General features: G+C 36.2%; 1 protein-coding gene across 1 annotated transcript; it reads right to left on the minus strand.

Moving 5' to 3' along the window:
* Positions 1 to 8,331: 8,331 nt before the first annotated feature.
* On the minus strand, positions 8,332 to 10,815 carry LOC127129058 (probable protein kinase At2g41970). Its single transcript, XM_051058377.1, has 8 exons — positions 10,621 to 10,815; positions 10,184 to 10,340; positions 9,833 to 10,086; positions 9,624 to 9,750; positions 9,125 to 9,398; positions 8,903 to 9,035; positions 8,703 to 8,789; positions 8,332 to 8,536 (listed from the first exon to the last, which is right to left on the minus strand). The coding sequence occupies exons 2-8, from the start codon at positions 10,284 to 10,286 to the stop codon at positions 8,411 to 8,413; spliced, it is 1,104 nt and encodes a 367-aa protein (XP_050914334.1). The 5' UTR covers positions 10,287 to 10,340; positions 10,621 to 10,815; the 3' UTR covers positions 8,332 to 8,410.
* Positions 10,816 to 16,866: the final 6,051 nt, after the last annotated feature.

Below are 16,866 nucleotides of genomic sequence, written 5' to 3' on the forward strand. Positions count from 1 at the left end.
ACCATCTTGAAGGATATGATCGGTCCAATCACTCTTCTCAGAAAGCAAAGAATTTAGGAAAATTGAAGATCTATGAGTCATAACAGAATTGGAAAATAGTGGAATGCCGTGTTCACATTGCCAATAGGATAGTTTATTTTCTCTTTTGGCGCAATTACCTCTTCCTAGGAATTGCTTCCTGATGTATTTGCCTTTATAGGCCATTTTCAATCAATAAAAGTCGTTATTCAGTCAAATTGCTCTCTTGATTTTTTTTATTCTACTGTTTTGTTTGCAAAAAACATCCAAATTTTTGATAAACATTGCATTTAAAAAACATGAAGGCTAGACAATGACGTGCGGAAAGATAAAACATCTGAAAATCATTTTGAATGTTGAGTACACTTGAGTATATTTTGTCCATACGATTCCCTGGGGCATGTATGTCCTGCCGTTTTGCAGGTTACTATCTTTGATTGATGGCTAAAGCAGATGAGCCAAAGTTTGTTCGAAGTAAGACCCTGTTGTTTCAACACTGTCCAGTCGTGTAAGAAGTTGGGTCGTCTAAGTCATGTTCAGAATTTGTTTCCCCAACATGGTCGAGAGGTTGGTGTTTTCCCAACAAGTGACTCCCCAGTTAAGTTGGTTTCTCTACCGTTCCGAGAATGTCAGATCAGCAAGTATCCTCAGCAGAATTATTGTATGTCCCCACAGAGTTGGAAGATCGAATCAGAAATTGTGTGCTCCGTAAAGTGATCATTTGCTTTCCCAGCAGGAGTTTTCCTCCCTTTGCATCTTGCATGTAGTAATCATCATTTGCATTCGCATTCTCAAATCGCGTAGCATTTCCATTCAGTATGGAGCATTACACCATGGAAAACTCAAACATATGCATACATGTATTAAACCAGATTGGATCGTATCCCCAGAAGAGACGGATCATTTTTCAACATCAGTGTAGCACATTTGCAGCAGTTGCTCTTGGCAACATTCAGAATCGATAATCCCAGTGATATTTATTTTCTCACCAGTCCGTGAAAGGAAAGCTTGATTCTCTTCCGATTTAGTCACCAGTAAGTGTCTGCCTTATTTTGGCATATGTAAATATCATCCTTGCGATACCGGTAAGTGTCGTGTTGATCCCCGTAAATGTCTGTGCTTGTCGTTGATGTCGGCGAACATCATCCTTCGATGTCGGTAAACGTCGAATTCAAATCGTTGGCCATCAGTAAATGACATGTCTCTCATGGTGTCTGCAAAAAATCGTTCTGTCAACACCCGTGTGTGCCCTTTCCTTTTTTGGTGTCGGTAAACATCATTGTTCGATGTCGGTAAACATCAGCCGCTTGTTAACCATCGGTAAATGGTTTTGTCGTTTAGATAACTGTGTGTCTTCGCTATCCGTAAATATCGAGTATTTCATTTTCGCCATCGGTAAATGGTTTCGTTTCATAAATGTATTCTTTCCTTGGTGTCGGTAAACATCATTGTTCGATGTCTATAAACATCTTTGTTCGATGTCGGTAAACATCGAGTTCCTTCCCAGTCATCGGTAAATGTCTAGTCTTGTTTCACTTATAAACATCTTTGTTCGATGTCGGTAAACATCGAGTTCCTTCCCAGTCATCGGTAAATGTCTGGTCTTGTTTCACTTATAAACATCTTTGTTCGATGTCGGTAAACATCGAGTTCCTTCCCAGTCATCGGTAAATGTCTGGTCTTGTTTCACTTATAAACATCTTTGTTCGATGTCGGTAAACATCGAGTTCCTTCCCAGTCATCGGTAAATGTCTGGTCGTGCAGCGCTTTCCTTGATATCGGTAAATATCAAATCTGTTTTGAAGCCGCCATCGGTAAATGGCCTCGCTTTCCTTGATATCGGTAAATATCAAATCTGTTTTGAAGCCGCCATCGGTAAATGGCCTCGCTTTCTTTGATATCGGTAAATATCAAATCTGTTTTGAAGCCGCCATCAGTAAATGGCCTCGCTTTCCTTGATATCGGTAAATATCAAATCTGTTTTGAAGCCGCCATCGGTAAATGGCCTCGCTTTCTCTGATATCGGTAAATATCAAATCTGTTTTGAAGCCGCCATCGGTAAATGGCCTCGCTTTCTCTGATATCGGTAAATATCAAATTTGTTTTGAAGCCGCCATCGATAAATGGCCTCGCTTTCCTTGATTCATCACCTACAAAGTGCAAATTCTCCGGTTCTTTTGGTATTCAATCCCTATTTACCTTGAAAGTCTGATAGCCGTTGCTTTCATCCGTTCAGGTTCACAGTTGATTGAATAGGGGCAGCTGTAGCACCTCAAATTTGCCCTCCTCATTCATGCATTCATTTTTAGGTCATTTAACATTTCATATTGCATTTCATCATGTCAATCAGAATTAGCTCCAAGAGTTTGTCTTCCAAGAAGTTTGTATTCGTCTGGGTATCAAAGTCAAAGTAGGGTTCCTCGAGGATTGAGATGCATTCTTGGTTTGAAGGTCTTATGGATGTTGTGTAGAGCTCTTGGGAACTAGGGTTTCATTTTCAGAGGTTTTCTTTAAAGGATCAAGCTTAATGGGCTCGGTATAGTTCAAAATTCAACTGTAAAGTCAAAAGTCAACTGTTGGTCAACTGAGGGTCAAATGGCTAGGGGATGACTTGAGATACTTCTAACATGTTCAAATGGGGTCTATTCATCATTCAAAACGTTCATCTTGAAGGGACAAAGGTCTGTTCCTGAACTGTCATGCTCGCTAGGCGAGCAATCCTTTGCTAGGCGAAGCCCACGCTTCCTCCTTCGCTCCAGCGAACCTTGATGATGTTGCTACTGGAATTGCTCGCTAACCTGCTCGCTGGATGCTCGCCTAGCGAGTAAGTGCTAGCTATGTTTTTACCCAAGTCTGGGAGTGTTTGATGGAACCTTGCTGAATTGTGCTTTGCATGCTGTTTTGAAAAAAACAAAATCCTGTCATGTTCGCTAGCTGCTCGCTAGGCGAAGACAGTAGCGAGATGATTCGCTAGCTGCTCGCTAGGCGAAGACAATAGCGAGCGTGGCAGAAACCCATTTAATTTTCAGAGGGCCACTCATTTGGGCCCAAAAAAACCATTTTAAATTATTTTAGTCTCACTCTCACTCTCAGGCTGACCCTCAGACTTTTCACTTCCATCTCACACAAACCCTAACTGTTGCATTGCAAACCCTAACCGTTACATTTCAAAATCAATCAACCTCTTCAATCAGGTTTGTTTTGTCTCCATTCTTTTATGCTTTCAATGGTGTAAATTCTGTAGAATGAATCATTAGGGTTGAATTTGGGAGATTAGGTTTTTAGGTTTGCATGTATGTTTAGAACGATTCTTAGCATGTTAAATTACTTTGTTTCTGAAATTTGGGAGATTGGGTATCATTAGACTTTTGGATTTCTGAAATTGGACTGTTATCAAGGAAGAACCCAGAACCCGTAGGCATTCGCTGCCACTTCGCTAAGCGAAGCAGTAGCGATCATGACAGTAGTTGGTTTTTCTGTTTGCTCTCTAATCTGTTTTGTGTTTGTTGTGACATGTTTTCTATTGTATACGTGCACTGTTTACCTGACACTGTTGTTGCTATGATTCTTCTGTTTGGCGCAACTCTTGATTGCACCCCATCTTGTTATTCTAACTCGTTTGTTGAGTTTTTGTGAGGGCTCACATGACTCTTGAAGAGATAGCTTGCTTGGTATTCCATTTTATTTGAGGGATACCATTTGGAGATTTATTCTGATTGCTTTGCTGACTTGCTTTCTTTAATGGTGCTAGCTTGAGAGACCTCCGGGTATTTTGTTTCTTTAGTTGCTGTTACTTCGGATCTTTATCCGTGTGGTAGATCTCTTGACCCCTTTTACATCTTTTCAGCATTTTACCGCTTTCTTAGCTGGAAGACCTCGATAGGAGGCAATGTTATTGTGTGTTCACTTTTGTGCCCAAAGACCTCCAAGAGAAGGCATCAGTGCTAAAGACCTCCATAAAGAGGCAATTGACGGATAAAAGGGATTAGTAGTCAATCCCCCGTTATTCAGTGTGTCGTTCTTTGTGCTCGCACTACGTGTCGATGCTTCAGAACAAAAGCCCAAGATCTTTTGTCCGGTCAGTCAGTGGAGAGGGTTCCATCTTTCTGAACCCCCACGCTTTGTCATGAGCTCACCCTGTCCAGGGTTAAGAGTTATGAGGTCTTATCCTCATTACCCTTTTGATCTGCTCACCTTGGCGTTCAATGTCAGTGGTTAAGAGCCCATTTGATTATCTTTCCATGGCTTGTTTGTCGAGGTTGATATGACCCCTCTTAACTAAAGCCCTACCCATGTATGTTTGAGCCCCCCTTGTTGGTGTGTTTACTTTATGCTATATGTTTTTTTGTGTGGTGTGATCGTCTCCCCATAGGACTGCTAGGCTTCGTATAGTCTCTCGTTTGCATGTCAATTAAGGTAGCACGGTTTCTTCGTCTAGGACTTCCTTTTTGCATGAGCACTCCTAAAACAAAAACAAACTCTTTGATTTTCTTTTCTTAAGAACACGTTAACTCCTTCTACTACAGGTGAGTAAGTCTCCAAAGGTCGAGCATCCGGTAGATTGCGTAGTAACGTCGTTCATTTAAAAAACACAAAACAAACAAAAATAGGTTAGCCGAGCTACGGTGCTCTGATTCTCAATCCTTCTTGAGATACGTATGCAGCAGGGTAGGGCCTGTGCGAGCAATAACTCTTTAATTTTCCCTACTTTGATTTTCTCTCTTTCGCATCGCATATAGGACTTTTTATACACACACTTTAGACATAAATAGCAAGCGTGGATCCTGTGGAGTACCACAAACGTGAAGGGGTGCGATAACCTTCCCTTCACGTAGCCGACCCCCTTACTCAGTTTTCTTTGGTTCGAGACTTTGTTTTATCCGTTCCCTCTTGGTTATGCAGTACTACCTTTCCCTCCTCTTGGGATAAAAGTACTTAGCTGACGACTCTATTCTTTTTTCCGCGCCACCTCCTTTTCGCGTTTGTACTTGGATTCGGGAAATCCGGGGAGCGACAATGACCAGATGAAATGGTCATGGAATGGTGAGGATGCTTATGTAACTAACAAGTGTAGAGGCTTAGGCGCAAATTTTAGGGTATGATATCTTCCCCTATTTAAATAGCTTTTCCAGATGACATAAGTGATGACAATCCTTATAGAATCCTGACAAAAGATATTTAAATATAGAAACACCTGAATTTTGTCTCGAATGCAATGAAATGGTATGATATATTATGAATTTATGGAGGACTCTTTTTTCTTTGTTGGGGATATGATGCGGTATGAGATGAACCCTCACAAAACATCTTATGATGGATGAAGAATGAAAAATGGACATGTGGGGTTTAATCGAGATATATAGTAATGATGGTCCATATGGAATGAAATGAGAAACAAGATGAAAGACTTACTGAGGATAAAGACTACGTTGGAGAAATTCATATGGAAGTTAACCGAGGAATATTTAAAAGTGGGTTTCACCAACTTGTAAGAGATGACAAATAGACGCTTCAGAATATATCTGAAAGGTTATGGAGATTTCTAATTAGAAATTCATCCAAACACAAACTCTGGAGAGTCTTAAGAAGGAATTCATCCATGATAGAGTTTTGGAGATTTATTATTAGAAATTCACCCAAATATAAACTATGGATATTCTTAAGAAATAATCCATCCATGATAGGATTTTGGAGATTTTTGATTAGACATTCACCCAAATATAGACTCTGGATATTTTTAAGAAAGAATTCATTCAAGACAGGAGATTAGAGACTCTTAAGAAATAATTCATCAATGACAAGGTTCTGGAGATTTATGATTAGAAATTTATCCCGACACAAACTCTGGAGATTCTTAATAAATAATTCATCTAAGACAAGAGATTGGAGATTCTTAATAAATAATTCATCTAAGACAAGAGATCTGAGATTCTTAATAAATAATTCATCAATGACAAAGTTCTACAAATTTCTGATTAAAAATTTATCCCAACACAGACTTTGGAGATTCTTAATAAAGAATTCATCATGTCAAAGCAGTTTGTGTCTTTTCGACATGTTTATTATTCTTTAGTTTTAAATTTTCATCATAAAAAAATAAAGGCTAAATAGTATGTTTATCCCTATAAGTTAGCGAGTTTTTAATTTTGTTTCCTGTAATTTTTTTTGTCTGAATCCTTATATCTCACTTTTTGTGTAGGTTTTAGTCCCTAAATTCAAAATCCGCAGGTTTCCTGCAGATTTTACCTTTAGGGACTAAAACCAACGCAAAAGTGAGATATATGGACTCAGAAGAAAAAAAAAATACAAAGATCAAAATAAAAAACTCGCTAACTTACAGGGACCAAAAGACTATTTAAGCCAAAAATAAATGACATTTTGCATAACAAAGAAAATAGAGAAAAACACGAGTGCAATATTTGATAGGAAAATTTATATTTATTCATAGAATGGTAGCACACCAAGGTGTACCTCGATATGGAAAATTACAAATTGAAAATGGCAATGTGAACAGGGTTTACATTGAATCACAATAACTACTACTTGTCATATAACTACGAGTCCACAAAAACTTGCGTCTGAAGGGAGCAGTTGGATTGATCTTTCCCGCATTTTGCTCTTTTGTGTAGATCAATATTGCCTGATGCTGTCTATTTCCTTTTATGTCCCTAATTTTTTCCTGGACTGTCCTTTTGGGTTTTCAGTCCACCAGGACACTCTTTTTTGCCTAAGTCGCCCTTTCGAATTTTCGACTTTGCATGCTATCATTTTTTTTGTATTTATCCTTAACTTTTGCTTGGACCGTCCTTTCGGGTTTTCAGTCCACTAGGATGCCCTTTTTGCCAAAGTCTCCCTTTCAGATTTTCTACTTAGTGGGTTTTTTGTCAAGCATAATATTTTTTGACTACATCAGAGTTTAATGGGTTTGGGAACTCTTCACCATATATAGTTAAAAGAATTAAAGCTCCTATAGAGAAGGCTTTCTTTACAACGTATGAGCCTTCGTAGTTTGTAGTACACTTCCCATGTGAAGCTTTGTGTATATGTCAATGATACAGACAAAGTTAGTCGAATCATCCTATGTCCATATGTGGATGATTTTTTGATCACATGATCCGACGAGGAAAGAATTATGAAGTGCAAGACTGAGCTGATCCAGGAATTCAAAATGTCTGATCTAGAAAACTTGTCGTTTTTTTTCTAGGGATGGAATTCAAAGACACATGTTAAGGAGTATTCCTGCACAAGAAGAAGTATGCTCAAGACATCTTGAAAAGTTTCAAGATGAGCCAATGTAATGCAACACTCACACCACTAGAGACAAGAGCAAAGTTGAAAAGAGAAACAAATGATGAGTTTGTAAATGCAACTTTATACAAATAAATCATTGGGTCTCTAAGGTACTTATGCAACACCATACCTGACATTTGCCAAAGTGTGGGGATTTTGAGCAGGTTTATAGATAAGTCATAAGAGTGTCGTTTCACTATAGTCAAAAGAGTGTTGAGATACATAAAGGGAACAATGGATCATGGAGTGCTAATGCCAAAGTAGAATATCAACAACAAAACTGCAGAAGTGTATGGCTATACAAATTCTGACTTCAGTAGAGACCAAGATCAAAGAAAAAGTACTGCAAGCTACATATTCATGATTATCGGAGCATCAATCTCTTGGAGCTCAAGGAAGCAAGGGATAGCAGTCTTATTATCTTGTGAAGCTGAGTATGTAGCAGCATCATGTGCAGCTTGTCAAGCCTCATGGATAGAAATGTTACTAGATGAACTTAAAGTCATGGAATCAAAGAAGATGAAGTTGTTTGTAGATAACAAGTCAACTATAGATCTAACAAATCATCCAATATATCATGGAAGGAGTAAGTATATAAAAAAGAGATATCACTTTCTTAGAGATCAAGTGAACTAAGCCTTCCACAATCTACTAGCCAAAGCTGATTTGACCCATTTGAAGGTTTAAGCATTTTTTTTCTTTCCTTTTTATGTTGGAGGCTAGGCAAAACAAAAACCATGACTAACAACAACAAAAAAACTTCATAACACCAATTGTCTCTTGTGGGATAATATAATGAGAAACAATATATTGAATAAAGGACTAGAAATACAACTAAAAAAAGTTACCGTGTAATGCATCTATCAGCAATTAATATGAAATAGTCTAACAAGAAGATCTAAGAAAATCAAAAGGACTTGAAGGATAATTTCAATTAAGGCAAGGTCTTTGAATATACATATTTTTCCATGATCACTATCATGCATTATAAATGCATATACATACATATTTCCTATTTGATCAGTAGGTGAACAAGCAATCAGGTTCAACTTTAAGCTCAACTCTTATGAATTCTGATAATTCAAAGACATCACAGTTTCAATCAAGCATTAGGGTCAGGACCAGGTGGTTTTGCATTGAGAAGTGGCTGAAGAGCTTTTACTACAATCGTCATGTTTGGCCGAAAATCAGCTTCATATTGAACACACAGTGCTGCTACCGCTGCCAACTACATATATCCCCCATCAAATGATTAGTCACTCATTTATATAAATTATTTTCACTATTTCCTTTACAAATCTTTGAAAGCATAACGAAAACCAGTAAGAAAAAACAAAAACATAAAGCATTTTATAAATCAAAATAGACCATTCAAAAATAATTAAGGAGCAAACCTTAGCAATTGCCTTTGGAGGATAGTCATTGTTTAGCTTAGGATCCACACATTGTTTCACTTTATCCTCACTCAATCTTGGAGTTGCCTAAAACAGTTACAATAAGATACATTGGCAAAAAGTAGATACTATACAACAGTAGAAAAACCAATTAAGTTAAATAGACCTCTGAAGAATAACTAAATTAAGGATAGACATACCCAAGTAACAAGACTTTGTTGCCCTTTAGGCATTGTATGGTCTACCGGTTTTCTTCCGGTCAAGAGTTCTAAAAGCACAACTCCGAAACTATACACATCACTTTTTTGTGTTATTTGCCCTGTCATGGCATACCTGAAGATGAAGTAACCAAGGAAAATTCAGTATTCACCAAAACTTGATCTCAAAATAAATAAAGAGGAATGGAAAATTAAGAGGTATACTCTGGAGCATGATAGCCAAATGTTCCCAAGACTCTTGTAGAATGAAGCCGAGCTGCAGTGTCAGAAGACTGATTCGTCAAGCTGAAATCAGCAATCTTGGCTTCGTACTCATTGAACAACAACACATTACTGGATCGAACGTCGCGATGAACTATAGACGGCTGGACTTTTTCATGAAGAAACTCTAGGCCTTTTGCTGCACCAAATGCAATTCTCGCTCTCTGGTTCCAGTTTAAGACTGGGCCGGGTTCAGCACCTTGTACACCCTTCCTTCCTACAAAACCAAAAGCATTGGTTTCAGTCAAGGAAACACATTATATTACACTATTTCCAACACTCTCTTATGTTAATTGAAACTCAAACTTGTCTTACTTAAATCACTTGAATCTCATAAATTTGGTAAGATCTACATGAACTTTAACCAGAGAGTGTATTGAAAAGAGTGTTAAAAGCTGTGTTGATAGAATTTCTCAATAAAATCATATGGTTATAGGCCTACCGTGTAATACATCATGCAAAGAACCCAAACTTGCAAATTGATAAACCAAAATTCTGTTGTCTGCTTCTAAACAATATCCAGTCAACTCCACAAAATTGTCATGCTTGAGTCTTGAAACAGTTGATAACTGCATCATCCATAGTTACATTATGAAATTCAATGACACCAAGAGCCAAAGCAATAACAATATCAAATTCTTGTATTTTTACCTGAGCAGCAAAATCCGTGTCGGGATCAGGCGAAGAACTGGTATCTAGTTTTTTAATTGCAGCTTCAGTACCATTACTCAATTTTGCATAGTAAACCCTACCATAGGAACCTTCACCAATGAAAGCCTTTGAACCAAAGTTTCCTGTTAACCTATTTAACTCATCCAATGTTATAGATGGTATCTCGATCGGTAATACTTTTTGCGGTCCACCACTTTTGGTAATATTGCTCCTTGGCTCTCCTCTATCATTGCCTATATTCACACAAGATTATTCTATATTATCACTTATAATCTTTCCCGCAAAAAGGTAATAGTTAACTAAGAGGTAATGAAACATGTTATAGATTACCTCCACCTCCACCATACGCGTTGTTACCCCCTCTTGACGGTGCAGTGTATTGGTTTGCAGGCGGGCCGCTTGTCTCTTCTTCTGCACCTCCGCAACACAACATACTTCACCTACTCCAAGGTGCACTCTCAATAATCCATTCACAGTAATTAATCGCCTGAAATAAAGTAGCTCAAACATCAAAAAAATTCCTACAACAGAGCCTATTGACATCAAAGCACATTTTTCAATTGAGGAAAAACAATCTTCATAGCTTTGCATATCAACTATCAAATCTCAACAACAAAAATACTCCAATTCTATATATTTTATGATCAATGCATAATCACAAACAAAACATATGCAATAATATCAACAATTCTATCCTATTCTTTGATATTCAGCATCACAGAAAACAAAATTGAAACCCTTAAATATAAGAAAATGAAAGACATTACCTATAATTCGTTACTGGGTTGAAGATTAAGGAAATCAATGATACAATATTTGGCAGAAAATATTGAGAAAACTGAATTACAAACAATGACGATGATGAAAATAATAATTTAGTAATGACGATGATGAAAATAATAATTTAGGAATAGAAATGCATGCATGCATGGAAAGTTTAGGTGGGTTATGGAAGAAAGGGATATTAGGAATAGAAATGCATGCATGCATGGAAAGTTTAGGTGGGTTATGGAAGAAAGGGACATTGTTTGGTGATGAAAAATTAGAACCATATATAGATGCAGATTCTTCGCTTGTTATATTTCTATTTTAAAACTCTATTCAGACAGCAAAAACATAGCATGCAATTTCAAATGCTATAACTTCATTGAATATATGATTATGCAAAGTTGTTTATGTTTCATTTCACATCATCACCTTCAATGAACTAAATCACTAAGTATGGACTAACTAATTTTAGTGCGATATTATATATATATATATATATATATATATATATATATATATATATATATATATATATATATATATATATATATATATATATATATATATATATTATGAAAATGATTCTAAGATTACATTTTCTCTTTATTGCATTATAAACATCTTTAAAGTTGGTCTTAAGAGCTAATTTTTCTTGGAAAGTCATTTTTCATGGTAAACGAATATAAGTCATTTTGTCTGAGCCCTAGATAAAATCTCAATTTCCAAGAGCCATAACTTCCTCATTTTTTAGGATATTAAGATTATCCAAGTTTCATGATTTTAAATTAAAGATGTCTTCTTAAACTTTGATTCTTTGAGAAAGATCAAATTATATTTTTAAAGTCATGTGCCATGAAGAAACATTATAGGTCCATTTTGGTCCTCATCATTGAATAAACAAATTTCCTTAACTTCTAAAATACATAAATCCATCATCCAAACTTCAAATGGTGCCAAATTTCTGATAAAATTGAGATAATTGAATGAGCTACAACTTTGAAAAATGATCCAAGTTCATTTGAAGCTCATATCAAAAGTTATTTAAGGTGAAAGAGAGGTCATATGGCTTATAACTTGGAAAAATTTCTATGTTTGATACCTCCATCTTCAAGTTCAACTTTCTCCATTTTCCAAGCTTCAAATTGAAAAAGTACCAACATCAAAGTTGTTCCTTATGATGAGGGCTTTCCAAAAGTCCAAGATCACATCATTTGGATGATAATTAAAGGACTTGCGCATGAGGTCTTTCCATGGCTTGATTTGGCAAGTTTTGAACTCCAAAAATGTACAACTTTGCATGGCCTTGTGTGATGACTTCAGCAACCATTTGGTACGAATTAGAGTGGACTCCAATCATTTGTTGGGCCTGAACATGAACCCATGCACACATGCCCCAAGATTACTCAATTTTCATTCAAATTTGGAAAGGTGTGGAAAACAATTGCTTGGCCTATAAATCAAAGTGCATTGGCTCAGAATAGAAGGAGAAACCACCCCATCTTTGCTTGACAATTCCATAACTTAAGAATAGAGAATTCCTTTAAGATTTCTCTTGAAATCGAGTTTTTGTTCAACTCAAGATTGTGAATAAAAATTCCAAGGATTCTATCCCTTTTCCATTCCATTGAATTTGTGCGAGCAAGAGGAGGAGAAGTCACTTGGAATTGCATCAAGAATCAAGCTCAGAAGTTGCTCACAAAAGGTGAATTTCGTCAAACTTCATTTGTTTGATTCTCCCTCAATACTCTAGATTTGAACTCAATTTTGTGATGGCTGAAGTCCTACCAATGTAGGCAATGTGACTGGGTTGTTTTGGACTTGATTCGAAGCATGTCAGGTTGAACACCTTAATATTCATCCCCATTTTTCTGATTATAGAGCGAGAGATAGAACAAATGGAGGTGATATTCGTGATCCTTGCAATTTTCTCTTTAAAATGATATATGATCCATCAATTTCTTGAGATATTTGATTCTTCCAGTCCGGTGACCCTCATCGGACAAGATTACCGGAGCTAGGGCCACAGTGGTGTTATGGCTTGTCCCTCACCCTTGGATCTCCATTTCACGTTTTAATCCTGGTCTTTGCTTTTGATTACCACTTGTCTAACACGTTGACTGAGGTGCATTGTGGAGAGCGCGTTTTTGAGCATCAGATCTGCCACCTCAATTAATGAAGGAGATCTGATGATTCTTGTTTTTCTGTTTTATTTTATTTTCTAAAATGAATTTTTAAATATCTTTTTCTTCCAAAATTCATTATAAATCCATTTTTGGTCCAAAAATTATGGGACCAACACCAAAAATTCACAAATATTTTCTTCTTCCCATTTTTGATTTAAAATTAATTTTTGGATTAAGTTTGATATTTTTGGTGAATTTTGTGATTTTTAACTTATTTTAATTAGTTTTTAATTACTTCTGACTTTTGATAAATGCCAAAAAAATAGTGAATGGTGCTTTCACCTTGTTTAACCTATGATAAATCCCTTGACCATTTATTTAGTGTTTTGAAAGGATTTTAGGTTTTTGATCTTTTAAAACTTATTTTCTTCATTTTTAAAATTGTTTAAAAATTGTTTAATTGATTTAATGCTTTGATGGACTTTTGTTTTGACTTTGTGTTGACCTTACTTCTGCTTGGCCTTGGTCTTGATTGAATTGGACTATGATTTGGTCAATACCATTGGATTTAAGGGGTTGATAAAGTTTAAACTTCATCCCTCAAGATGAATGAATGGTATTGATCAAGTAAGATTAATCCCTTGACCAATTTGGGATCCTCTTCATTTTCATCCCATTTATTCCACAATCATGTCTTGGCCAATGACTTCTCATGGATCAACAGCTAGTTGCTTCATCAATGACCTTGTGTCAGATGAATCAACATGAGTTTGATTGAGATAGGCCCATTCTCTATTGTTTTTGTGTGTCGTATGCTTTACGAACTTGGTCTTGGATACCTTGTCTCTAGCATTCATTAACACCAAAATTATTATTGATCGACCTCAGATAGTTGTGACTTCTACATAAGTCAAATTACGATCGCTTAACATAGAGTTAAATTTGCCTCAAGGCACAAACTAACATACTAACTTGACAACTAACATTTAATTTTCTTGTCATTTAATTTAATGAAATTTAAATTCTTGCACTTGATCATTCCTTGTCATTTACATTCATGCAAATTGTTTATGCCTCCGTCATTTTCTCTTTGCCCACTTGGGCGTACGTTTATGCTTCAGTTATTTTCATTTTGCTCACTTGAGCCATCATATTTTATGCTTGTGATATATTTGTGCTTGTGATATATTTATGCTTGTGATCTTATTTTGTTTGTGGTCTTAGGACCTTAAAACACTTAATAAAAAAACATTAAAAATCATTGGTGAACTGTTAGATCTTTGTCTGAGACTTGATTTGGACCTGTAGACTTAGAGTAGGCAACACTCCTGAGCTATGGAAGAAAAACTTGGCCAATGCCATTAATCTGCGATGAAGAACTTGGCCAATGCCATTCATCAGATATAAGCTTGAGAGGCTCCCTTGGGTTTTTCTGATACACTCTTTCTCTTTGTCTGGATTTTTATTTTGATCTTATTGTTATTATTTTATGTTTTCTCTTTGAGTATGTTTCAAGGGATTTTTTATTTGATACACATAACATACATTGAAGATGGCTTTCTTTGGAGTGCTAGCTTGGATGTTTGGTTATCTTGATTTGATACCATTGGTCTTCTTATTAATTGCTTGGATGATTATGGCTTTGTGGTTTGCTTGATAATCCAAAGGAAATGGGTTTCTATCTGACACTATTGTCTTGTGGATGCTTCCCATGGGTTAGATCTTTTCAACTCAAAACTCTTAATCTTGTCTAGGATAGCCTCTTCATCTCCACCCATTCTTCTTTAATTTCAAAATCTCTTTCTCATTTTCAAAACTGCTCTACTTGTTGTTTTTCAACTTAGACTTGTTTTAATGAGTAGAATCCTTGGCCTTATGCCATTTATTTTCAAACTATTTTCTTAATCAAACTTGTAAAAAGACTTAATCATATTGACTTTATTTTCAAAAAGACAAAAAGAAAAGAACTAACAACCTCATCTAATCATTTTGTCCATTTGGTGACTTTTTCCTTTTAAACTTTTCAAAAAGTAAGCATTTAGGTTTGAGTTATCCTTGGTTGAGATATAATTCTCCCATTCCATGATATGTTGAGTGTAAGACTTTCCATTTACAAGGGGGATATTGTCATACTTTTTTATTTTATCCAAGTTGGAGCCCTCCCTCTTAAATGTTGTAAAGCCCTCATTATCGTTGGATGTTTGGTTGAGTATTCTCCCATTGATAACCAAAGATCTTTAAGCTCTTGTTAAAATCAATCCACCCATCTTTGAAAATTTTACCATATACTACGAGGTTTTAGTCCCTCATTTATGTTTGTACGTAGGCATAAGACCAAAAGTATTATCAAACACAAAAATGTAAATAATGAATTCTTTTCTCATCCCCTCATTCTATTTTCAAAACAAACATCTTTTCAACCAAAACAAGTACACACAAAAAGGGCTCCCTAGGAGTACCTAGAACATTTTGGATGTAAATACCTTCCCTCTGTGTAACCAACCCCCTTACCTGTAATCTCTGACATTTTATTAGTTTTGATTTGAAAACTTCTTATCTTTGGGTTTTGTTCGTACTTTCTCCCTCTTCCTTTGGAAATATCAAAAACATGGTGACGATTCTGGTTTTATTGATGTTGAGTTAACCAATAGCTCAGTGGTCATGAATTTATCGCTATAGAAAAAAGTGGAAACTCTACTGGAGAGTAGTCCCAAGTGGGTTTAGCCTACTTTTTGTGTGTATTATATTTGTTGATTATTGATGTTTATATGTTTGTATATATTGTATGTATGTTATTTTTTGTCTGTTGTGCTTGGTGATCTCTGTGTGGTGAGATAAGTTCTATACCTGAACTTGAGTGCAATTTAAGATAGGAAGGTGTGTATAGTCAATGTTGGCTTGGATGAAGTTATTCCTAAAAGAGTTGACTTGAGATCTCCCACTAAGTGGAGACCCCTTTGGAGTTACTGGTGTCACACGAGTAAGTCGTGGATAGGCACTACATTCTCTTATCTGGGAGTATGAGAAGTTGAGAACCATAGAATATTTAACCCATCTTGGCCTATTTAGGACGTAGTCCAAAGACTTTGTAAGTCTATACTTGACAACAGTTGTTACGTGATACTACATTCAGACGAGTTTCTCTTGAGAATATTATGGGTTGATGAGTCAGTCATCCAAACCTATAGTATTTTATAGATGGGATCACGACTCTGGAAACTTTTAGAACATGCTCTATAGGATTTTATCCTTAGTACACTCCTTTGGGATGATCCTTAACCCGTCTTCATACCCGTGACTCGCAACAAACCCATTCGATTCTGGTTGATCTGATCAGTTACCCTCAATATCAATGGATCTTGGGTGTTTATAAGGTGAAAACTGGAATCCACCAAAATGGATGATTGATCTTGATGATGACTTGATCCATCCCTTGACATTTGTTTGTGTTTGCCTTGTGTGTGGTCCCTTGTGTGTGATTGTTGCATTCATGCATACATCCACATCATATCATTGATCACAGAAAAATTAAATTTCAAGGAACTAAGGTCGTGTTTGCAAATATTTTCAGACCATGGATTGTGGATGACGGAACACTAAGAAATACAGTTCAGATGTCCAGATTTGAAAGAGTTAAGGAAGCTAGTATCCTTTATATTTGATCCCTAGTATCATACCCCAAAATTCACCTCACCCCCAAACAACATTCATCAGATCTATGATCCTATTACACATACATACATTCATTGCTCCATCACCATAATTATATTAACATTCATAAACAAATGCATATTGCATGGGCTCAAGGCATGAATTTAAACAATAAAAAAAATAAAAAATAGGGAAATCGATTTCCCCAGTTGGGTAAATCGATTTCCACTGCGCAGACAACAAAAATAAGTCTTTTTTTTTGCACAAAATGCATTTGTTCCCCCCACTTACCCACTTGCTTTCCCTATAAATAGATGCACTATTCCCCCTCGCTTTTCATGCTTTCTAGCCCCAAAAAATTCTGAAAAAATATCATCCAATCCCCGTTTTCTCCAAACCTAAATCAAAACCAAAAAAAATTCTCTTCCAAAAGTCACCCCCACCAACTTTTTTTTTCCATTTCACATTTTT

This window comes from Lathyrus oleraceus, chromosome 3, assembly GCF_024323335.1.
Source record: "Lathyrus oleraceus cultivar Zhongwan6 chromosome 3, CAAS_Psat_ZW6_1.0, whole genome shotgun sequence".
In the NCBI taxonomy this organism is placed as follows: Eukaryota; Viridiplantae; Streptophyta; class Magnoliopsida; order Fabales; family Fabaceae; genus Lathyrus; species Lathyrus oleraceus.